The sequence below is a fragment of the Mustela putorius genome, unplaced genomic scaffold (genome assembly GCF_011764305.1).
Source record: "Mustela putorius furo isolate JIRA1106 unplaced genomic scaffold, ASM1176430v1.1 tig00537227_pilon_pilon_pilon, whole genome shotgun sequence".
NCBI classification, from domain to species: Eukaryota; Metazoa; Chordata; class Mammalia; order Carnivora; family Mustelidae; genus Mustela; species Mustela putorius.
This window is the reverse complement of record NW_025422368.1, coordinates 17,413,239-17,437,924: the sequence shown is the minus strand read 5'-3', so window position 1 is coordinate 17,437,924 and position 24,686 is coordinate 17,413,239. Positions and strand designations below refer to the sequence as shown.

At 38.8% G+C, this 24,686-nt stretch overlaps 1 protein-coding gene across 4 annotated transcripts in view; it reads left to right on the top strand.

Annotated features, from left to right (window-relative positions):
• The window catches only part of FGD4 (FYVE, RhoGEF and PH domain containing 4), a 199,766-nt gene that overhangs the window by 93,968 nt on the left and 81,112 nt on the right, over positions 1–24,686 (top strand). The window contains exon 1 of one of the 4 annotated variants that reach the window (XM_004771806.3): positions 11,952–12,547. The exons of the other annotated variants lie outside the window; for them this stretch is intronic. Within the exon in view, the coding sequence (XP_004771863.1) occupies positions 12,532–12,547 (16 nt within the window). The 5' untranslated portion in view covers positions 11,952–12,531. Of the gene's footprint in view, positions 1–11,951; positions 12,548–24,686 lie in introns of those variants that run through there. 4 annotated transcript variants of the gene reach the window in all.

The following is a 24,686-nucleotide window of genomic DNA, read 5'->3' as shown; positions in this document are numbered from 1 at the left end:
GGTAACAGCCAGTTGCAAAATATGTTGATAGCAGATAGAACCACAGAGTGCTTCCGGAACTCAGAGGAGAGGAATGCAACTGGAAAGAAAGGTTAACTGGAAGACTGGTAGTTCAGCAGTGTCTTAGGAGTGCGATAAAATTTCTTTGTTGTTTAAAAACAAAAATATAACCATTTCTTGCCTCAACATTCACACTGCTTCAATATTTTACTACTAAAATATATGTAACAAACTAATTCCATGCTTGGATAGATTTTAGACATTTTACATAAATATACATATTAAAACAGCCTTTTTCAAAGCAATTGTGCTTTTGAGGTAGTCAAACTATTGAATTAGCCAGTGGCTAGTATACCAGGTACAGAGCTGCTTCTTCTGAGAAAAGAGACTACTTTGACAATATTCTACGACAAAAAGGCAGTGACAAACTCTAATGAGGGATTGGGTGCTAATTTAGAAAAGGAGTGCCAAATGCTGTAATTCTATCAGGTAGGTGAAGGCTGAAGCTACATGAGCTCAAAATCATAAATACTCTACACCTTAGAGCTTTCCAAGTGGTCATGACCATGAGTTGAAGATGTACTCATAAGAATTGGCCTATCTCTGCTCAGCGGGGAACCTGCTTCCTTCTCTCTTTCTGCGTGCCTCTCTGCCTGCTTGTGAACTCTATTAAATAAATAAATAAAATCTTAAAAAAAAAAAGATTTGGCCTAGAAGTTGTTAATCATCACAGAAGAGACTCAATGTATGCAATGATCAGAAAGCAGAAAAATAAATCAAGGAAGAGCTAGATTATTGATCATTTTACAGCAATAATTTTATGCCTATTCCAATTGGGAAAATCAGCTTTACAGAAAAGCTACACCAAGTGTCAGCCCTGGGAGCAGCTTACTCTTTAAGGACCTACACTGTTTTCTAATGAACAGAAAGAACATGCACTCAGTATTACTTTACTTTGGCAAAAAGTAAACACACACACATAGACACACACACAATTAAAGGTCCTTGGTTCCTGTGTAGTTGTGTGTAGTTTCAAAAAACTTTAATGTCTGAAGTTAAACAAGCAGGTTGAATTTATAGCATAGCTATTAATATATTACTGCCACAATTTAACAAACCCACCAAAAATCGTGTCCTATCATCCTGAAGTTTTCTTCTCAGAATATTGTTAAGGCCACAAACAAGCAGACTGGCTTGACTTTGCTATTGTGCAGTTTAAGTTTTGTACCATTTCACTTATCTCAGTAGAAAATGAACAAGGAAAATGCTTCTCCAATTTGGCAAACCAATTTGGTTACCATCCTTATCCATAAATGGCCAAATCCAAAATCTGCCTCAGCATCAACCATTAGCAGACCTTAAAATGACTTTTATCACATAATCCAATCCCTGACGATCACACCCTTCAAGATATGACTCAAATTCACTGCTTCCTGCTTAATCCTACAGATTGTGACATCCCCCCTATAAGAACTTCACATCTCTTTCACAAAAGCTACTTGCCTTGTGTATTGTCCTAACATCAAACTTTTTTTTTTTTTTTTTTTTTAAACAATCACCACAGTAAACCTGTTTCTCTAATAAAACATTAGGGTTGAAAAGGACTTTAGATGCCATCTAACTCTTCATACATGACAGATGAATCTTCTCCACAGTTCTTGTAAGGGCTTGTCTCATTTCTATTTGAATACCATGAGTGATAGGAAAGTAGCTCTTGAATATACCATTCTACTTCTAAAGAGTCTAATTATTAGGAAACCTATCCTTAAGCTTTTCTTACACAATCCATAACACAAAAATACATATGAGGTTATGTCAGTTACTATTATTTTACTTAGGACAGGTTTATCTTCCTTACCAGATTATAGTTTGAGTCATTTTATATTAGTTTATTTTTCAATATTAAGATTACTGTAAGGTAATTGTTAATCATTTAAAATTTACAGACAACGGGAGCTTGACTGGCTCAGTTGATATAGCATGTAACTCTTGATCTTGGGGTTGGGAGTTTGAGCCCACATTGGGTGTAGTGATTACTTAAAAACAAAATCTTTAAAAAAATAAAATAAAAAAATAATATCTACAAACAAGTTGTAAATGACAAAAGGGATTTGAAAATCTCATAGTAGGGGCGCCCGGGTGGCTCAGTGGGTTGAAGCCTCTGCCTTTGGCTCAGGTCAGGATCTCAGGGTCCTGGGATCGAGCCCTGCATCGGGCTCTCTGCTCAGTGGGGAGCCTGCTGCCTCCTCTCTCTCTGACTGCCTCTCTGACTACTTGTGATCACTCTCTCTCTGTAAAATAAATAAAATCTTAAAAAAAAAAAAAGAAAGAAAATCTAGTAGTAACTGGTGTTTGGCATTAATTCCCTCTAATATTTTTTTGTGTGTATTATATAAACTGTAACAGTACAGTGCATGCATACTACATTTCATTGTAAGCACTTTCTATATTTTTTGAAAACCTGTTTTTAATATTTCTGTAACATCTAATCTCATGACTAAGTCATAATTCATGTAGCTATTTCCCTGTTATGGAACATATCCATAGTTTCCCACTTCTCTCCATTCCACTGGAGCACCTGATGTGAGGAATCATTTACTGGATCACTAGATAACTTACTACCGGTAGATTTCTAAAATTGGGACTGTAGGATCAAGGGACATAAACATTTTTAGAGCTCATGATACATGTAGCAGGTGTGTTCTCATATTTGCCTACCCTAACTATTTCCTTTCAAAGAGTTTCTGCTTCACAGGACATTCTGAGTAGGTAGATAAGACAAATGACCTCTGTGTTCTGTAGCCACATCTGATGGGATCATGGGTAAGTGCCGATCAATGCTTCACCATCAGAGTTTCTCTCCAAGGATTAGTAGTTGGGACTTTTGTTTCTGCTGGGCACTGGGACTAGGAAGTGGTGTGACTGAGATTTGGAGTGACCCTGTTTTCTGCCATCCACACAGAGATACAGAAGAGGCTGGTCTGAGGGAGAGAGAGAATGTAACTGCCTTGGCTCAAGGGTGTACTGTCCGTTGGCTCCAGGAGATAGTTTTTAAAAATTATTTCTATACATCCCTCTTTTCTTTTAAATTACAGGGTATTCTTCTATCTCCTGCAAAAAAAATATTTTAAAGGTTTTATTTATTTATTTGACAGTCAGAAATCACAAGTAGGCAAAGAGGCAAGCAGAGAGAGAGAGAGAGAGAGGAGGAAGTAGGCTCCCTGCTGAGCAGAGAGCCTGATGTGGGGCTCGATCCCAGGACCCTGGGATCATGACCTGAGCTGAAGGCAGAGGCTTTAACCCACTGAGCCACCCAGGCGCCCCTCAAAAATAGTATTTTATCTTTACCTCATCTTACCTTAAGTTTAATTTTTGTATTTTACAGTATGCATTTTAGTGCATAATACTTGTGTTTAATGCATTTAACTTACACACATACCAATGGATACATCCACACTTGAAGGTGCATTGCCTAGTTTTCACACTGAGAGGGAGATGCCATCATAAAGTTTGGATGTCACTGTTCTAACAAGCCCTTCTTGACCTCCCTAACCCCATGGCAGTAACTATGCCCCCCTCAGATGTGTCGGTCACTGTTCTACTTGTCTGCTCTCCCTTTGACTCCTTGGAGGAGACAACCATTCAGTGAGATTGCATTAAGTGTCTGATCCAGTGTGCAGAGGGCCTATAGACACAAACAGGACAGTCATGGTCCTTTTTCTTCGGACGCTTTGAGAATGGCAGGAAAGACAAATGCTGAACAAGGACACTGTATGAACTTTCATTTAATTACAGTTGTAAATGAGTCTTCAAAGGAAACCTACAGGGGATAGTGAGACCTAATCATACGGAAGACCTTAAGGCCATAGGAACTGAAAAGAATAGTCTGGTAGAAGGCACATGAGATGCCACTGAAAGTGATGGTGCAGACTTCTCCAAAAAATTCCCAGGTATTAGCAGCCTGCCATGTACGCTGTATTAAGCCCCATGTAAGGGCTCAAAAATTCCTTGTGAATAAATGGATAAAACAATTTCAGAACAAACCTCTAACTGATGGTTCAAAATTTTATTTGATCTGCACAGTGTTTTTGAGTTATTTTGTGTTTTTGAAATTTTAGAAAAATCCATAGTCTAGGTTGCCGTAAGTAACTCTAATTCATACTGTTTTAGACTGGTATCCTTACCCATTTGTTATGTGCCTAGATGCGAGATCCATTTGCCTTTCAGTCCTCTATGTAAAGAATAAAGGTTACGCTACTGACAGTGAACTGTTGACTAATAGATTATTTGAGTTCTAGTGATTATACAAACTAAGTATTAGATCTTAAAGACCATATGGTTATTTTATCATTCTTAGTATAATATTGAAAATCTCTTTCACCATTATTGGTAAAGTTCACAATACACAGATTGCTAGGATAATAATTTGAAAATTTCAAGCAAGTAAATGTGTAATTTATCATGTACTCATTCTTCAGTTTAAGGCCCTTATGATGGAAATTGCCCATTTTCTTTTTTAAGTTCTTTTTTTATCCTTGATCTTCATTCCTACCACAGAAAAAGGTATCTGAAAGCTTACTAAAATTTGGAAGGACTAATATTCTTTCTCTATTTTTTGCAGTTTTCTTTATTTCTGTAATAGATTCCTGAGATGGCATCAAAAAGGAAATTGCATGTTTAAGTGAGGTATCTGTGGGAGAAGAGGGAAGAAATAAGTAAAATGGATGATTTGCAGATGGGATGGTGCTGGTTATATTTAAGTTATCTTTTCTTTCCATATTCTGCGTTTGTCCTTTAAGAATGTTTGGGCCAACACAAAAGGCTAAGCAGCTGCTGTTACCCCAGCAAGCTGGGCATTATGATCTTGAGGAAAGGAAGACAAGTAATTAAAAGAAATCTGGATGAGGCAGCTGATCAAGAAAGGAGAGAAACAAAAGCCCTCCCACTGTTCTCCCAAGTTCATAGCAAGTAACTGGCTGTACTTTACCCTTTATCTGACCTGCCAAGGGCAAAGCCTAAGTTTTATTTTCTTAAAGCCCCAGAGGAGCTTTTCTGGAAGCTGTGTGGCTATTTCAAAGTTGGAAAAAATAATAGTTAGGTTCCTGTGGAAATTTATGGAAAGAAAACATTTTTCTTGACTTCCTTCTCAAAACCAGTGATTGATAGAGGGAGCATGGTTTGGGAACATACTTTGACAGCAAAGTGGCAAGAAATGAGTCTAGAAAGGTAAGCAGGGGACAGAGACTTGAGCCTTTGTGTAGTTTGGATTCCTTCTGAGCCCAGTAAGCAGCCATAGAGGATATCATCTGGCAAGTGATGAATAACTCTGTAAGCAGCAGCAATGTTTGCAAATCTGCCCCAGATGTCTTCACCATACAGCCCGAAATCAGGCCCTTTCCTTCCCCTTTGCTGCCTAACAAAACCTCAGGAATCCTTCAAGGTAAAGTTCAGTCTTCTTCAGTGAAGGAGGTCACTTGCAGATATATGGAAATGAGAGCGTGAAGCTGAAAGAGAGGTCAGTCCTGGAAATGCTTCCAAATCTTCTGCATAGTGGAGGAGTTGTAGCCGTCAGGCGGGCCCATTGTCCAGAGTAGATGCTGAAGAAAGAAGAATGCAAAGGAATGGTACAGGCAGTAGAGAGTTGGCGAGGGAATTCATAAGCGTGAAGAATTAGATTGGCCGTGGCAAAGATAGGCTGGCTGAGGTTGAGTGTCATGAATTCATGGAGGAAAATGTTCTAGTTGCAATAACTTTTTATCGTGGTACAAATATACATGGCATAAAATTTACCGTTTTTGCTGTTTATACGTGTACAGTCAGTTCTGTAGCATTAATACGTTCACATTGTTCTGCTACGGTCACCACCAGCCATCTCTAGAACTTTTTCATCTTCCCTAACTGAAATTTTAGATCCAGTAAGATAATTGCTACAGTATTTTGTTCACACACAATGTCAACCTCAGCACCAGAACCCTGTGGGTAGACATTGTTGTGGTGCACACAGGGGAAGGAGCTGCGGTGCAGGACAAGCACCTGCTGGAGAAAGCAGCTGTAAAGAGTGACTCTGTTGTGAGATGGGTGAGGCAGGAGGACTGCGATAGGGTTGAGCAGAGAAGAGAAACGGATATGTAGTGTGTGTCCAGCATCATGTTAAGTGCTGTGTGTATGTTCTTTAATGAAGCTATTATGAGAGCTAAAGAAGACGTTGATTCCAGAGTTTAGGAAAGGGAGGAATCTAGGAGGTGGCAAGATGAGGATGGTAGAATTTGAAACCTCAGAATTAACTTGCTGCTGAAGTAAATGTGATTTCCTCAAGGAAATGCACAGCTCTTCCAAGGTAGGGTAGTCACTTGGTATGGATCAAGTGGAACCCAAAGAAGTTGTGCAAAAATAATAATGATCATAATTAAAGAAGAAACACTGTATTTATCAATTAACTTTGTTTCTCCTTTGAATTTAGATAATACCAACTACCTGGGATTAAGATAAAGGCTAAATGAGATAAAAAGCATGTCACTGAGCTCCTGAGTGGCAGTGTTTGTTTAGGGTCTGACTCTTGGTTTTGGCTCAGGTTATGATCTTGGAATCATGAAATTGAACCCTGCTTGGGCTCTGTGCTCAGCAGGGATCCGGCTTGAGATTCTCCCTCTCCCTCTGCCCCTTCCTCATACTTGCGTGCTCATGTGCTCTCTCTCAAGTAAATATATCTTTAAACAAACAAAAAAGCATGCCAGATGTGAAGGTGGACTGCAATAGAGGGAAAGGCCAAAAAGAGAGACATATCACCCACTTAAAGTGTGTTTGCTGTTGAGCTGTGTAGGCGAACATGTGAAATGAGTGGTGTGATGGAGGAAATCCATAGTGGTAAAATCAGACAAACAATAAATTGGGATATGGAGATGAATTCCATAATTTACGTTAGAGAATAGTGTTTTTATTCTCTAGGATTATGCATTTTTACTTAGAGAATTATGACATTTCAGGTACAATGTTTCTTTTATATACCTAAAATATATAAGCTATCTCTATCCACATGCCATAAGAAAGATGTGTAGCTTTCCATGGGCTTCCGAAGTAGAAGAGTAATGGAGTTGTATTAGAACCCAGAGTGAACAGTGATGTTATCTAAGATTATATTATCATCCATCTAGAAACTCTGGTCTGAGGGGTGCTGTCTACTTTAATACTGTGCTATGTGGTTGGGACTTTAAGCATCTAACTGTGGAATTAATATAAAACATTTATATTACATATTTTTTTAAAGAATCTAGGTTCAGGGATAGTAGGCTTTCTTTGAAGATCTCTATAAAAATAATTTGGTACAAAATATTTAAACAACAGCATTTACCTGGCACATATTCAAAAATATGTAGGTCTTACTTCATTAAGTCTCAGACATGCAAAATGGAAATTATGCATCAGTTGGTTGGCTTTTTAAATTAAAATGTGTTTTTTTAGGCCAACAAAGGAATCATTTTAATATCAAATTGTTATTTGATTTTATTAGATTGTTGTTAGATGACTAAAGAGTGCAAAATGGGTTAAGATTTAGATTAGTTTGGGGGCACCTGGGTCGCTCAGTGGGTTCGGCCTCTGCCTTAAGCTCAGGTCATGATCTCAGGGTCCTGAGATCCGGTTCTCTGCTCAGCAGGGAGACTGCTTCCTCCTCTCTCTCTGCCTGCCTCTCTGCCTACTTGTGATCTCTGTCCATCAAATAAATAAGTAAAATCTTAAAAAAAAAAAAAAAGATTCAGATTAGTTTTGTTCTGTGATAATGGAGGTTGCCTCTCAGTTAAATAACATTAGAGAATGAGTATGAGGATTTTACTCCTTAGCTGATAATTGAAAGTCACAAGTACTTATTGTTGTATCTAAACAAACTAAAATACGAGTATTCACTTGGTGTAACTGTCCTGTTATTTATTGCCAAAGTACGTTTATTCGTAAATAATTATTAAATCTACTTTTGCCATTAGTACATGGAAGTTTTCAATTACATGACAGATGATGTGCTGGATAGCTTTAAATAAAACTGCCAGGTCTAACAACTTAATCTACCACCTTTTTAAAAACATTGTAGATTAATAAATTTTGTTCAGGAAGTACAAGTTGCATGGTAAAATTTTTGTTTTAAATCATTCCCATTAGAAATGGTAAGCTATTGAAAATAATAGAAGTAGGCTTTAACAGAAAAAGTAAACTAAGGTCAATATAATGAAAAAAAAAACAAGTGGTTATGAAGTACCATCTGAATGTGCGGCAGAACTTTCTAAGACCTTATTCAATCAATTAGTGAAGAATAACCTTTCTTTAAGGAGACACATAAGAACAGAGAGCCAGCCCGTTAGATCTTCAGGACATAGGGTATTTTATGAATAGCTGTGAGTTGTTTAGTATTGATTTTGGGTATTTTCAGGGCTGATATCTGTGACAAATAATCATAATAAATTAATGAAATGCCATACACTATTGTAAACTTCAATTTTCCCAAATAGACTTTATGTGAAACTAATTAGGTCACTTCTGAATTTAAGATTTTTTTAAATCACAGGAAACAGATAAAATGAACCAGTGATTATCTTTGCTATTGATGGGAAAGGCAATGAATATACCCAAAATCATAGTTTTGGGTTTACAGTAATACCATTCATTTCATAGCCTGTTGCTTTTTATTTGCTTCTTAATTTTTAAAATTAGAGGATAATTTATATACAACAAAATTCACCCTCCTGAGGGTAGAATTGAGTTTTGACAATTGCATTTGGTCATGTAACCACCACCACAATGAAGATCTAAAGCAGCCCTATCTCCTCCTAATATTCCATCATGCTCTTTAAAAAAATTTTTTTAAATTTATCATGCCCTTTTGTAATCAGTCAGTCCCTCTCCCTACCACCTGCTGCTTCAGATTTATTTTCTGTCCCTATAGGCTTTCCTTTCCATAATGTCATATAGAGTCCTGTATGTGTAGCCTTTTAAGTTGGCTTCTTTCTTTTTGTTTCAAGTTTTTATTTAAATTCTAATTAGTTGGGGTACCTGGGTGGCTCAGTTGGTTAAGCGTCTGCCTTTGGCTCAGGTCATGATTCCAGGGTCCTGGGATCTAGTCCCACATCCGGTTTCGTGCTCAGCAGGGAGCTTCCTTCTCCCTCTGCCTGCTACTCCCCCTGCTTGTGTGCGTGTTCTCTCTCTCTCTCTCTGACAAATAAATAAAATCTTTTTTAAAAATTCCAATTAGTTAACGTAGAGTGTAATATTGGCTTCAGGAGTAGAATTTAGTGATTCATTACTTACATATTACCCAGTGCTTATCACACGTGCCCTCCTTAATACCTATCATCCATTTAGCCCATTCCCCCCACCTCCCCTCCAGCAACCCTCAGTTTGTTCTTGATCTTTAAGAGTCCATTTTATAATTTGATCTGTCTTCTTTTTAAATCCCCCTTCCCCTTGGGGCGCCTGGGTGGCTCCGTGGGTTAAGCCGCTGCCTTCGGCTCAGGTCATGATCTCAGGGTCCTGGGATCGAGTCCCGCATCGGGCTCTCTGCTCAGCAGGGAGCCTGCTTCCCTCTCTCTCTCTCTCTCTCTGGCTGCCTCTCCGTCTACTTGTGATTTCTCTCTGTCAAATTAATAAATAAAATCTTTAAAAAAAAAAAATCCCCCTTCCCCTATATCATCTATTTTGTTTCTAAAATTTCACATGAGTGAAATTATATGGTGTTTGTCTTTCTCTGACTTATTTCACTTAGCATAATACAGTCTAGCTCCATCCACATTGTTGTAAATGGCAAGATATAATTTTTTTTGGTGGCTGAGTAATATTTTATATGTTTGTATATACATATATATGTATCTGTGTGTATACACACACACAAACACACCCCCCACATCTTTTGCAGGGGCAGGGAAGGACAAAGGGAGAGAGAGAATCTTAAGCAGGTTCTATGCCCAGTGTGGAGCCTGAGGTGGGGCTGGATCTCAAAACCCTAAGATCATGACTTGAGCTGAATCGGATACTTAACCAACTGAGCCACCCCTTACTACATCTGCTCATCAATGGATGGACATTTGGGCTCTTTCCATAATTTGGCTATTGTTGATAATTCTACTATAAACATTGGGGTGCATGTGCCCTTTGAGTCAGCATTTTTGTATCCTTTGGGTAAATACCTAGTTGTGCAATTGCTGGGTCATAGGGCAGCTCTATTTTTATAAGTTGGCTTCTTTCTAATGCACATGTGAGTGTCCTTACGTATTCCTTCTTATTGCTCAGTGTTATGCCATTGCATGGATTTACCACAGTTTGCTTATCCATTCACTAATTGAAGGATGAGTGGGTGTTTCCAGCTTTTGGTGACAATGAAAAAAGCCCTGTAAGCATTCCTGTACAGATTTTTGTGTGAATGTAAGTATTCTTTTCACTTGGTTAAGTACCTTGGAGTGTGATTGCTAGGTCATGCAGAAGTACACGTTTAACTTTGTAAGAAACTTTCCTGGCTACTATTGGGGTAGCTTAGAATTTAAATTTAGTACAAGTTTATGGTAGATGCTGAATATAATCACAATTTACCATTTGTGGACAATAAGAGTCGGTGACAATAGTTATACTTTATTTTAATTACCACTTACTAGCTGCAAATCATGTCTTGATTTTCTGGCTTTCATCCATAAAACTTCAAAAGTGGATTGCATTATGTCTTAATTTATTGTACAAAAGTGAATTTAGTTTCTTAAAGGTTGTCATTTTATTCGTGTTATTGGCCAAAATTTTCAACCTCTTGAAACTCATTTTCTCTTCTACAAAATGGGAATTACTATTTCCTACCTTACCTGTATTATTCCTTTTACAGAAGAGTCTGTAAAATAGTGATAAATTATTAATACCTTACAGTGAGGATTTAATGAAATGCTGCATAGAAAGTGCCTAGCAGTACCTGGCACAAAATAAATACTAACTATTAAAAAAAGGAAAAGCTATTTATTTGTTTGAAAACCAAGCCTGAATTTACAATTTAAACATTGCTATCAAAGCTAAGAAAGCACAGAAGTTGGGACATTTTTATGACAGGGACGTGTTCTGTTTTTTACATTACTGTAATTTGCCAAGGTTAAGTGGTCTTGGAATCAAATAGAGACAGTTTTCCTGCTGCAGTGAAATTCAAATCCATGGGTGGAGTTTGCAAAGGAAACAAAAGACAATTCACATTTCTTCTTTCTTTGACTCCTTCTCTCCGTGTTTCTAATTATCTATTCTTTTTAGATCAGTTGTAAAACCTATTTCTTTTATTAAGAGTTAAGTTGATAACCCCCACTTCCTAATGAGCAGGTGGTGGTTACTGTGAGTCTCATTTGAACAAATACATAGCCCGTCATACCTCATCCTGAACATTGCCCTCCTGTCCAGACATTGAGCGTTTCCTAAGCAGGTGCAAGTGACCCAGAGCTTTAGGACTCCGTGAGTCAAGAGTCCAGACAGGCAAGTCTCTGCCCCATTAGCTCTCCAAGTGCGGTCCGTGACGTGCAGACCCAGACTGGCTGTGTCTGCGTCACTTGGGAGCTCGTCAGAAAGGTAAATTCTGGAGCTCCACCACAGACTTCCTGAATTCAACTCTGGAGACGGGGTTAGGCAACATATGTCTTAAAACGCCATCCAGGTGATTTGATGCAACTGGAGGGTGACAGCGATTGTGTGTGGACATCTGAAGAGGGGATTATAGAGATTATTTCCAACCATGAGAGTGATGTCTGTGTAACCTGTTACTTCATTGTGATTTTATAAATGTCTTCATTGATATTTTCTGGTATTTCAGGGGATCAGGAATTTTAAAGCACTTATTGAATGATATATACTTATAAAGATATACAAAATAAGTAATAAATATTATACCAGTTAAAAAGTATTCAGAAATCACCTATAAAATTTGTTTTCCTTAGGAAATCTGTGAGTAGTATTTACTCACCAAGCTCAATGAGCTGTGCTAAAATGGAAGGTCGAAGTGGCAGAATAACATTTGTGATCATTCAAAATGACATTTTTAACATCTGAAGCCTGTGAATCCTGGATTCTGTAACCTCTTCAGTCCAAGGCATGGACCCAGTTAAAGTGGAAACAAACAGTTTTCATGTTGGCTTTTTTAGAACATTACTAATAGTTAAGGAATTAGTCAGTTTATAAACCATCCTATTCCCAAATGTATTTCTAGTTCACTCGGAGCTTCCATGTGCCTCCGTTGTTGTTTCTTTTACCGTAATAAATAGAAGTCTCCCATCTTCAGATACTTGGCCTCATGAACAGCACTGCGGCAGCCCTTCCTCTGGGGGAGGTGTGGCATATTATGCATGAGATTGTCTGAGCTGTAAGGTCTAAGAATGCCCTGAAGTAAACAGTGTCCTGGTGGGGCTTCTGGCTTGCCTGTGTGTGATCTCCAGTCTACCAAAGGCTTTAAGCCAGAGTGAGATTTTATCACATGATCATTAAAAGAGTAAAGGCAAATATTTTGTCAAACCTGAGTAGACTATCAGTATATGTGAAGTCATGTCCACTGATCAAGGTAAGTGGTTTTATTTTCTAGTGTATCTTTCTTATGTTTTTTTAGAGTGTGTGTGGTCAGTTGACAATTGAGCATGCCGAGGGGCATACAAGTGGCAGAGTGTAGTTTTGTTTCAATGTTAAGAATAAGGTTCACTTTATTTTTCAACTTTAACATTAAAATATGTACTATGGCTCTTCCAACAGGCGTCTTCTGGGTTTGCAAAGTACAAATTTGTTTAAGTTCTGTTTCTCTGACTCATTCTTACTAACGTTAGAACAGTTTGAAAATTGAGTCAGTAAGCAGAGAAATGCAGAGAAAGAAAGAATTTTCTTTTTTCTTCCGTTTCTGGTGTGAACAAAGCTCACAGATGTTTACCACTGATCCTTGCCTAGAGCTATTGCATGGAGCAGCACTGTGGTCAAACACCCCCCCCCCCAACACACACACACCCGCCACCACCACCCCAGTCTGCTCGTTTTGGTAAAGTTCAGGGGACTGAGTGTTCTGGGTTTTTCATTTTAGATAACATTGTAGAGATAGGCATGGGGTATTTTTAAATTGTTAGTGGTATTGAGCCCCTGTTGTTTCTTCCAGTATTCTAGAGAGCATATATATGGGAAATTATTCAAAGAAGAATGGAATTCTACTGTGTGGTAGAAATATAATCATGTGATAGGAAATTTCTGCTAAAAATATTTTTTAAGACTAAAATGGGTTCATTTTGTGCAGCTAATATTCCCTTTGTTTCTGCATGGACAGAATCCCTCCTAAAGAATGCTGAGCCAGGTGGGCTGCACCTTACAGCGGCCGGCCTGCGTAGCTACCAGGATTCTCTTCCCTCTGATGTCACTCCTTACTTCTCGCAGGCGGGCTCACTCGGTGGGGTTTGCACTGCATGTGGAAGCCCGAGGGTGGGGTTGGTTGTAGCACTGCAGCATGGAAGCTGAGGCTCCTTTCTGGAGCTGCACAGCCTTGGCTGGCTCTGCTCCCAGGTTCCCGTAGTCTAGAGAGGAAGGAGCCCAGTGGGTGCCTGCCCCTGGTCTCTCCATCATCTGGGTGGAAGCCTTCACTCCTTTGTGGGGGTTCTACTCTTCTTGTGTAAGTAAGTTCAGAGTTTGTGTCCTCTCTTCGGGGTTTACCAGCATATTCCAAATATGAAAATATTTTTTAAAGTGACAATAGGGAAGTATTTTCTTTATTCGAGACTAAAGTTGTTCCCTCTTTGCTTGAAATAGCTTCTGTCCCTTCTCATTCCATTGTCAAACAGTTAGGGGTGATTAGAGGGACTTGATATTCCCTCCTGGAAGGCAACTCTTAAATGGAGAGAGAACTACTAGAATTTTCTGCTCCGAAGGACATCTCCCCATAGTGAGTGACCTGAAATGTAGGCTTAAGAAGCTACTTTTAAGGTTTTTAAACTGAAAGAACAGTAATAGAGCACTTCCTGTCCCCACCAGTGGTTTATTTTGTTGCTGTTATGTTGTCTAAGAAAACATTTTTTGCATGCATATTTAGTGTACATGTTATTTTGTAAAAGTTTTATCTCCTTTTAGCGACTGGAAGAACTTATCCTTTACAGAACCTGTACTTACAGGCAATCTCATATGGAAACTGAAAAGTGAAAAGTAATATGAGGAGCACCCAGTAGGAAGTATTATTTAATCTTTGCAGGGATGATAATATGGGCTTCATTTCGTAGTCATCCAAAATATATGTAACTTACACTGTGATCCAAGAGTAAGATTTAAACTTTCCCAGGTCTCCTTAGACACTAGAATACCATTCATTAAAATAAATAAATAAACACACCTTGTTTTTTTCTTCCTGCATTTAAGGCATTTAACTTTGAAATTGTCCCATAGGAGGAAAATAAGAAAAGAATGAAGATAAAATAAAATGTAACCATCTAGAAATGTTTCCTCTTAATAAGTTCTTGTAAAGCTTGATTTAAAGGGGACAGAAAGCCAATTCATGGATTAAAGTGTGAGAATTATTTATGGGTTTATCCTTCATCCAGTTTCTTTCAAAATTCATCTGGATAATTGGAAATTGACCAGCATTTAAAAATTTAGAACCAGGAGTTAAATTCTGTGAACTATTATTTGCTATGCGATAATATATTTCTCAGAGTAATAACAATGATATGTTGCTGGGTCACATTACTGGGAAGTATGAAATCTATTTTGAATATAATGAAAAGTATATAAAGCTTGATTTTATATACTTTTACTTTATATACTTAAAAATGATTATTTTTGTGACTTTGCAAATATAAGCCCCCTAATGACTATTGAACTGGTGAAGTTACCGATTTATAAAGAATATCACCAGTTTTTCTCTTTTAACATTGCCCAACAAAATTTTTTTTTCTGATTTACTGTCAGGTTTGCTAACTTAGAATGGAAAATAGCAAAATACAGAATGAAATGATTAGCAAAGAAGATATTTTTTGTATTTCTTTATTCTAAAATTCACTAACTTATTTAGATACAGGACAATGTTAAGGAGACATGCTTAGGGATAGGGAATATAACTGTACAGTAGTTCTCCTTCACCCAGGGTTTCACAAGCAGATGATCCTTCTTCTGATGTGTCGTCAGAAGGTCAGTAGTAGCCTAACAGTATGTCACAATAACTGTGTCATTCACCTCCCATCAGCTTATCATGCAGACATTTTATCATTCCACATCATCACAAGAAGAAGGGTGAATATGGAGCAATAAGATACTTTGAGAGACAGAGCAAGCGCAGTGACATAACTTAGCATAGTATGTTATAATTGTTTTATCTTATTATTGCTAATCGCTTGTCTGTGCCTAATGTATCAAATAAACCTAATCATAGGTATGTATGTATAGGAAAAAAGAGTAAATATAGACTTCAGTACCATTTGCAGTTTTAGGCATCCACCTAAGGTCTTAACATCCTCTGTGGATAAGGTTGGGGGTGGGGCAGGGAACTAATGTATTCACTAGACCCAATTCTTTTTTTTTTTTTTTTAAGATTTTATTTTATTTATTTGACAGAGTGAGAGAGCACAAGCAGGGGGAGAAGCAGACAGAGAGAGAGGGAGAGGCAGGCTCCCCACTGAGCAAGGAGCCCGATGAGGGGCTCTATCCCAGGACTGTGGGATTCCAAGGTCCCAGACCTGAGTTGAAGGCAGATGCTTACCTGACTGAGCCACCCAGGCGCCCCTCACTAGACCCAGTTCTAAAAACCTTCCAATATTCCTGCCTTCAAGGAAGTTTAAGTATGTCTCTACCCAGACACAGGTAAAAGCAGTGACTATGCCTGACAAATATAATAATATAGATACAAAATATGTGTTTGGAGAACAGAAAAGGAGGAACAGCTGACTGATTAAAGGAAATTTCCTCAAAAAGGTAACATTGGAACTAGAGTAATATGATAAAAGACTTTCAAGCAAAGGGAACCAACAAAGGCAAAAAATACAGAGACCTAGGAAAAGAATATAATTATGTTATTGAAGGTAGAGTGCTGGGTTGTGTATGGCTGTGAGTAGATAGACATGAAACCTTTATAGGTAAATGTCTAATGCTAAGATGTCTGATAGTGAAGAGCCTTTTATGCAAATTAGAGTTTTTTTCCATGGGTCTTGCAATTCTGTTAAAGGATTTTAAGCTAGGGGAGGAATAAGATTGGTTATACCATGGAATGAATAAAATAAATTTGGTCTTTGTAGGAACAATCCTCTTAGACGTAAGTAAGCATGACACATATAATGCAATTTTAAAATTCAGAACTAGAAAAGTGGTTATATATGGTGAATTGGCTTACTTTTCTTCCTTCCTCTGTCAGCCGGGGTTGGGGGGGCAGAAATAATAGAAAAACTAGATGGAATATTTGCTTTTTAAGTTTTCATGACTGAAACAATCCCCTACACTGTTAGAAGCTGAACACACAATGCTATTGTGTTCTGCTCTAGAACCCAGCCAGGGAAAAATACAAGGCCGCGAGGCCTGCTAGTCTGATTACATAGCAGGGAAAGCAAAATCTAACTTGTTAAGCTGTTAAATATTACATATTTAGTAAAATGGGATTTATATTAATGTTTGTGTTAAAAGAAAGGGTAGTAAAATTAAAAAAAAAAAAATTGGGGTGGGATAGATTAAAGACGGTCTCCAAACCTTTTTGTGGAAAGCCACCTACCTTGTCAGAGTTTTTAAAAATTGCCACTCTTCAAATAGAAGTGTTGAGGTCTACGTACTACCCACCTGTGACCCATAGCCAATCAATGATAATACAGCAGTAAAAATTTCTCTCATTTATAAAGGTAAGTAACTTTCTCATAGTCACAAAAGTAAATAATCACGTCAGAACTTTGGCCTTTTACTAATCTACCCTCTTTTCTCTTAGGAAAAAAATGCCCTTCCCAGATAAATATTGGCCTTGTTTCCCACAGTAGGTCTGGCTGGTTGTTTTTTTTTTTTTTTTTTTTAAGATTTTTATTTATTTATTTGAGAGAGAGAGAGAAAGAACACAAGCAGGGAGAAAGGGAAGGAAGAAAGAGAAACAGACTCCTCACAGAGCAGAGAGCCCAACGCAGGTCTCAGTCCCAAGACCTGGGACCATAAACTGAACTAAAGGCAGACACTTAACCAATTGAGCCACCCAGGTGCCCTGCTAGAGTTCATTTTTACCATGATTGCTGTGAAACTAAATTTAGGTTTGAAAACTGAATGAACAGTGTCAATAACTGCAAAATGAAGTGTAAGAGGACAGTGGGCTGAGAAGTAGAAGTTTGGCAGTAATTTTAAGGAGGCACTGTGAAGTAGGCAGAAGCTTATAGACACTAGTTAATAAAGAGTGTTAGTCTGGAAGGTTTTAGCTGCTGGAAATCAAGTTTAGAGAAATCAAGTTCAGTAAAGCAGGTACAGAATTAAAATAAGCAAAGTCAAGAAGGATTTGGTTATGAAAATGATTTTGTGTGTGTGTGAAGAGAAACAGTAGTCAGTTTTTGGTTGCTTATAATGAAGATAATTAACAATTCTGTTTGGTCTTAGCAACATCCTTGTCAAACCTTATGCAACACTGGCCAGTTTGATTTTCTTCTTTCTGGATCTGCAGATAAATTTATTGTGAATAAATGGAAAATAGTTTGGCAGTGGGTAGAAGGAAGAGGAAAAGCCAAGATTCTGGTTAATTTATAAACCAGACATCTTGAATAAATGAGTTGGCTATAGCTCTTAGAAAAAAACAACTTTATTTTGCCCTTCAAGTTCTTTTCTTACATCTGTTTTTATTCCTTTCAGAGTTTTTGAAGTCAATAAAATTTTTTAATTTTATTGTTTCAGAAGTCTCCTTTCATAGCAGGGCTTTCCATACTTGGCCAGAATAATCTCCCTCTTTTGAATTCTCAAGCTTCTAATTGATACCTTTTCAAATATACAGAGGATGTCTAGATTTTTGGCGTTTTGTGGTATTTTAGAGAGAGCATGTGCATGCACACAGATGGGGAAGAGGGAGAGAGAATCTCAAGGAGACTCCATGCTGAGCACAGAGTCCATCATGGGGCTCGATCCCATGACCCCGAGATCACCACCCAGGCTGAAACCAAGAGTCAGATGCTCAACTGACTGTGTCACCGAGGTGCCCCTCAGTAGTAGATTCTAAAATCAGATAATTTACTTTATCTACCATATAGCAAAGAGGGCCTCATTCTTTAGATTAAATTTTGGGTTTACCTTAAATAGCCAGTTGATGCTGTGAACCTAAAAAATTAAAAAAATTCATTTCATACAGCTTCCAGTGAAAATACTAATTTGATCTATGCCTGTTATGATATCAGAAACAGTGGATCTCAACCTTGACTATGCCTTGCAATCACTTCAAAACAGATACCGTGGGACACCTGGTGGCTCACTTGATTGAGTGTCTCCCTTCAGCTTCGGTCTTGATCCCAGAGTCCTGGGATCAAGCCCCAAGTGAGGCTCCCTGCCCAGCAGGGAGTCTTCTCTCCCTCTGCCCCTCCCCTGCACTTGCTCTCACTCGCTCTCAAATAAACAAAATCTTAAAAAAATACAAAAATAAAACATAGATACCTGGCACCCCTCCCAATGATTTCATTGACTTGGGATGCAGTGCAGGTATTGCAGGTTTTATTTTTTAAAGCTCCAAAGATGATTCATGGGTGAGCGCAATTGACCAAGAGCATGACCTATTGATTTATTAGTTCAACATGCTGTAGATAACTGGAGAAGATAATTTTTACTAAAAATACTAGGAAGGCAACTGAATTAATAACATAGTAAGCATGTGGTATTTAGACCAATAAGAAAGTAAAGATCATACCATGTAGCACTATTAGGTTACCCCAAAGTCATTTGTAAGCCCAGATGTGCTAGATGAACTATGTTAGATCAACTGTGCCATGATGCCATTAATGAGTTTCCTGAAACCTAGAAGTTTTTACTCAAAGAGGTCACATGGCTAGCTGGGGACAGAACCAAGAGTGGTTCTGGAAAATTATAGTGCTAACGTAACACAGTGTATACGAATAATAGTGTTATCATACAGCACTTACACCACTAATCCATAGTTTGTTGACTTGAGTATTTAGATCAAGGTCTGGAAACCTTTTCTGCGAAGGGACAGATCATAGGTATTTGAGGCTTTGCAGAACACAGGGTTTCTGTCACAGCTACTCTTTTCTGCCAATTTAGTGAGAAGGCATCACACACAGTATATAAAAGAATGAGTGTGGCTATATTTCAGAAAAATTTTATTGACAAAAATAAGTGATGGACCAGATTTGCTCTGTGAGCTGTGGATTGTAGACCTTGAGTTCAGGTTTATTTTAATTTTCCCACTGAGGGACTTGTGGGCTCTAGCTTGTAGCCCCCTGATTCAGGGGCATTTTAAACTTCCTAGTTGAGAGCAGGGTGAGAATCCTGGTGACCCTAAACACTGATAACTCCACTGGTACTCATTGATCCTGTTTTGGTGCCCTCTCTTGCAAGGTGCTAAGTACACACTTATTGAATTAATGTATACATGCAACTTTTAAACTTTTTTCTATTATCTTCAACCAACCTGTGTAACCAGTCTCCCAGTCAGGGAAAAAGTTGGCACATATGCCAGCTATGGAGAAGAAATGCGCTTCTGTTCTTTGAAGTCTGTGGCAGGCTGTAATTGCTGGGTTTGGTAGAATTCTCGAAGTGAATAGGGATCTGATTTGCTCTGAGGACATTTATTATCCTAATTTCTTAGAGCAGATTCTAAGACTTTATTTCTAAAAAGGCATTCTTTTCTTTTTTAAAAATTTAAATTCACGTTAGTTAACATAGTGTATTATTAGTTCAGGGTAGAATTTAGTGATTCATCACTTGCATGTAACACCCAGTGTTCATTATATCCAGTGCCCTCCTCATTGCCCATCACCCATTTAGCCCATCCCCCCACCTCCCCTCCAGCAACCATCAGTTTGTTTCCTGTAGTTAAGAAGCTCTTATGGTTGGCCTCCTGTGTTTTTATTTTTCCTTCCCTTCCCTCATGTTTATTAGTTTTGTTTCTTAAATTCCACATATGAGTGAAATCATGGTATTTGTCTTTCTCTAACTTATTTTGCTTAGCATAATACTCTTAAAAAGTATTTCTTAAACTTGGTTTTGTAATAACTAGGGTGTTGTTAGTGATTAAAGAGTATGTTTAGTTTCTCAGAACAATATTTCAATTCATTTGGATTTAAGATCTCTATCATGCTTGTATGTGGTGAGTGGAGACTTTGGCAAAACAGAGCAAATACTGGAAATCGCACTTCAGATCATGAGTCCATTCGCAGTACAAAATACAAATGGCCTGACCCTAGTTGTGGTGGAAATTTAAAGCCCTGGTGTGACTCTTGGCTTTACCACTATTTACCAACCTTACTAGAACTTGGAGATCTCTGTCCTACATGCTTCTGTCGATGCTGAAGATCGACAGTGGTGAGATCTGTGGGAAAGTGCTTCATGAGCTCTTTCCTAGCCTCTCTTTGTAGAGTCTGAGTCGACTGTAGTAGGAACCACAGAGCACCCCCAAGCTGACTAGGACTGCACTGTCATGGAGGGAACCTGAAAGATATGTCCACTGGTACTCAAAGAAAATGTGTAAAAGTATATAATGGAGTGGGCTTCTTGGCCTCAGTAGAAGATGAGAAATCTCAAAAATTGAAGGCCAAGTGAGAAGAAGGTGAAAACAGGTTAGAGGCAGAGAAGTCTGGAACTCTGTCTTGATCTGTTTAGATACCCCAAATCAAAATACACATTCTTTTTTTTTTTTTTAAGATTTTATTTATTTATTTGATACAGACAGAGATCACAAGTAGGCAGAGAGGAGGAAGCAGGCTCCCTGCTGAGCAGAGAGCCCAATGTGGGGCTCCATCCCAGGGTCCTGGGATCATGACCTGAGCCGAAGGCAGAGGCTTTAACCCACTGAGCCACTCAGGCGCCCCTTAAGTGGGATTTCTTGAACCTCCTGGCTACCCAACTTTGACTGAAACGGAGGCACAGGAATATAACAGTGGCTGGAATATAACAGATGCAATCACTTGATGATCTTCTAAGTGACAGCCAAAGAATTATGCACTAGAGTCCTTATCCAGAGTGTTTACAAACTGTGTGTGGATGTGACCTCTCACATTAGCCTAGTCACTTAACCTCCACCACCTCCATTTATCACTGCCTCCATTTACCACCTTCATAAATGACACAACAGTGCCTGCCTCATTAGATTCTTGAGAGGAATTAATGAAATGATGCATATAAAGTGCCTCACATTCTGCATACTTGGCTCAGAATAAACAATAAACAATGTTGTGTGTGGTTTTTTTTTACTACTGTGGTTAACAGTATCTGTTGTATACTGTGTAAGTTTTAAAGCATTAGGAAATCCCAAGTTATGATTGTTAATATTTTTGTGATATTTAGGGAAACAACCTGTGTATGTTGCTGAAGGATATGTATCTTGGCATCAATGCATCCCTGTCTGAAGCTATGCATTGTACTGCATTTATCCAAATGCTTCTTCCTGTCTAGAGAACAAATCAGTTGAGAAAAGGCCATTTTGAATACTAGTTTTTTTCAGGGAGCATAAGCCTATTCTAATTCCCTGTTGGAATTTTGGGTTATAAGTCTTCAGGAGGAAGTCAAGCTTCCTATCAAATGCATTGTTTTGCCTGATCTTGGGATTTAAACCCCAGGGAGGTCACAGCAAAGGAGCAGTTGGATCTGTTTGTGACTCATCAGTAAAGGCGAGTGATGTGCTTTTATACTCAGGGGTCTTAGGATATTTTTCTCAATGAAGTAAAACTGTCCACAGTATTCTATGTATTGCTGTTCTCTGCATGGTTAATTATTGTAATACTTTACATCCTATTTTATAGCCACTTTGAAGGGGAAAAAGTCCCTTTGGAGATTTTTCTGTGTTTGCTAAGTTTCAAGTCTGCTAGGCTGTGAGAGTTTCCAGGTGAGAGGAGGAGACGGTGGAGAGACAGTGGACTAGCAGAATTAGAGAACTGTGATCTCACCTGGGCTCTAAAACTTGAGTTTTAGATTACAGAACTCAAACATCCAGGGCCTGGTGCTAGTGCTGCTTTTTTGGTCAGCACATTGTGTTGTGGGATTGGGCAGCCACAAAGCTGGGGGCAGCAGCATCACCTCAAGAGCCAAGGGCAGCTTAGAGTTTCAGCTCAATTTGAGTCAAGGACATGAGTGCAGCCAAAATGAGGGCGAGGTCAGAAACAGATGCCAGTAGCAGAGATGGGGAAGTGGGGGGGAATAGCCAAGCCTATAGCTGTCAGAAGGCAGGAAGGATCCTAGGGCCACTTTTCCAAAAAATATGTTCCAAGACACATTAGCCCTGTAGGATGTTGTCTTGTAATCTATGATGACAGGTTTTCCTGGACATATAGTGGGTTCAAAATCAAACAGGTTTTTCTACTTTAGGGCTTGTTGTAGCCTCTAACATACCCAGTGGTATCATGCAAATACAAGGTAAAGCTGTAAAATTTAGCAGGTCATTAGTATTTCACAGAGAATCATTGTTTGTGTTGGGGGTAGTGGGAGATGGAGTGGACAAGAGGGTTGGGGGGGGAGGGAATGAGAGATGCTGTTGACAGAGTAGAGTTTCCCAGAACACACTTTGGGAGAGGCTGCCCTAGGGTATGTGGCATGTGCTGTGAAGTTTGCTGTGGCTTTTCGCCTGGGTTCTTGAGTGGACAGCTTGAACCCTGTGGAGTCCTGAAGGAACCTGCAAATACCCACAAATTTTCCCCAGGCTCTCAATAACTGTTCTTGTTTCATCATCTAGCCTCATCACTTAACTAATAATTGTTATTGCTATTAATAAAATTAAGGAAATTAGTCCTCATATAAAAAAGGTTAAGTGATTTAACCCGTAGTTACTGAGACCAAAAACAACAACAACAAAATGGGTCAGAACTTTTGTACCGTTGGCCCTGCCTCAGGCATATAGGTCTACCCTGCTCCCTTAAAAGGCAACAAAAAACACTTTTTTTAAGGTTTCAAAGGGAATACATTTGAAAAATTTAACAATGAGTTTGAAAAATGAGGCAGATGGCGTGTTTAGGGATGAACTTAATGAATATCAGGGCATACTGTTCATTCAAGCATTCCCACAGGCTTCTGGAACTGAACATGCAACTGTATCCTTGCATGCTTACTTAAAATGAAAGGCACTGTTTCCTTGTCACATTAGCCAGGAACCTAAGCAAACATCATCTTACTCTTCTCTGTCCATCTCTTCTTCAGCCAGGCCCCTCCCTGCCGCCCTCAGGATGTCTCACCAGGCACTCGTCTCCTCTCTTCAGCCTCTGCCATGGGCATGGTGCCAGTGCTTAGCCTACACTAGACCAGGGCAGGTAGCAGGGGGATGAGGGAACTGGGGGAAGGCGAGCATTCCAGATACCCATGGATTTGCACATACCTCTTCTCTCGTGTAAATCATGAGTTACATGAGGGTGCAGATTATGGCTTATTTGGTCTCTTGTCCCCAGTAGTTAGCAGAGTCATGGGGCATTTTTAATTAGGGAGTTACTGGTACATTTAAGTAGACAGAAAGAAAAAGCAAAGAATGAAATGAAGTAGGAACTTGATAGGGTCTGTTAATCCCTTTGTGGCTGATTATTAGATATTTGCATTGCTGACAGAACAGTTTGTATTTTGGAGGCATAAAGACAAGACCTGCTAAAATTGAATACCAAACTTCTTTAAGTGGTCATAAGTACTTATCTGTGCTTTTCAGAAAATTGTCAGATTCACTGTCAGATTTTCAGAGTCATTGTCAAAACGGCAGTTATGATTAAAGTCCAATGGAAGAAAATTGAAAAAGGTTTATGGAGTCCAGGACATGGTAAAGGGTGAAGGATAATGATTAAATCATTTGAGATTGAAATTATCTGCAGTAAATTCTCTATAGCAAATATCAGACCTCATTTTATCATTACAGATGCTGTTACCTTTATTGAATAAAGATTCATGTTTGTAGCAGGCCATGTGCTTATTAATTAATTATTAATTTGCAGAAGGGTCATTATGTGGCTTGAATTGAACCAAAGTGGTTTATTGGGCCTCCTAGAAGTAGCAGAGGGGCTGGGTACTGAAGCACATGACAGGTGCTGAGAAACTAAGCCAGTATGAGCAAGTGCTAGGTGGTAAATCGAAAGTTGGGCAGTGGTCAGGGCAAATACAAGCAAGGCATGCAGAGAAGGAGGCAAGCGAGGAGGGCCCGAGGAAGCCGGAGGGAGGAGAGAGGGAAGGATCTGGTTCCCTGATCCACTACCCTCACATCCTATAGCACTGAGTATTCAAGGGGAGGGAGAAATTCTCCTCTGTCTAGAGTTCTTCTAGCTGGACTAACAATTAAATTTACATGAGACAGATTAACTGGAGAAAAAGCCACACCTTTATATGTGTGTATGGAGGCCCAATTATAAAATTGAGACCTAAAAGGATGAGCAAGGCAGGCAGGTTTTATACTTTTGGGCAAAGAGACAATAGTGAGAAATTGACAGGACAAGGAAAACGTTAGAATTCCCTACTAGCCAAAGCTCCCAAACAGAACTTGGGCTGAGGTTGTAGATTAGTAAGAAGTCACCAGGGTGGTTTATGCAGCCTCTCCACTCTAAATTCCCTATCTC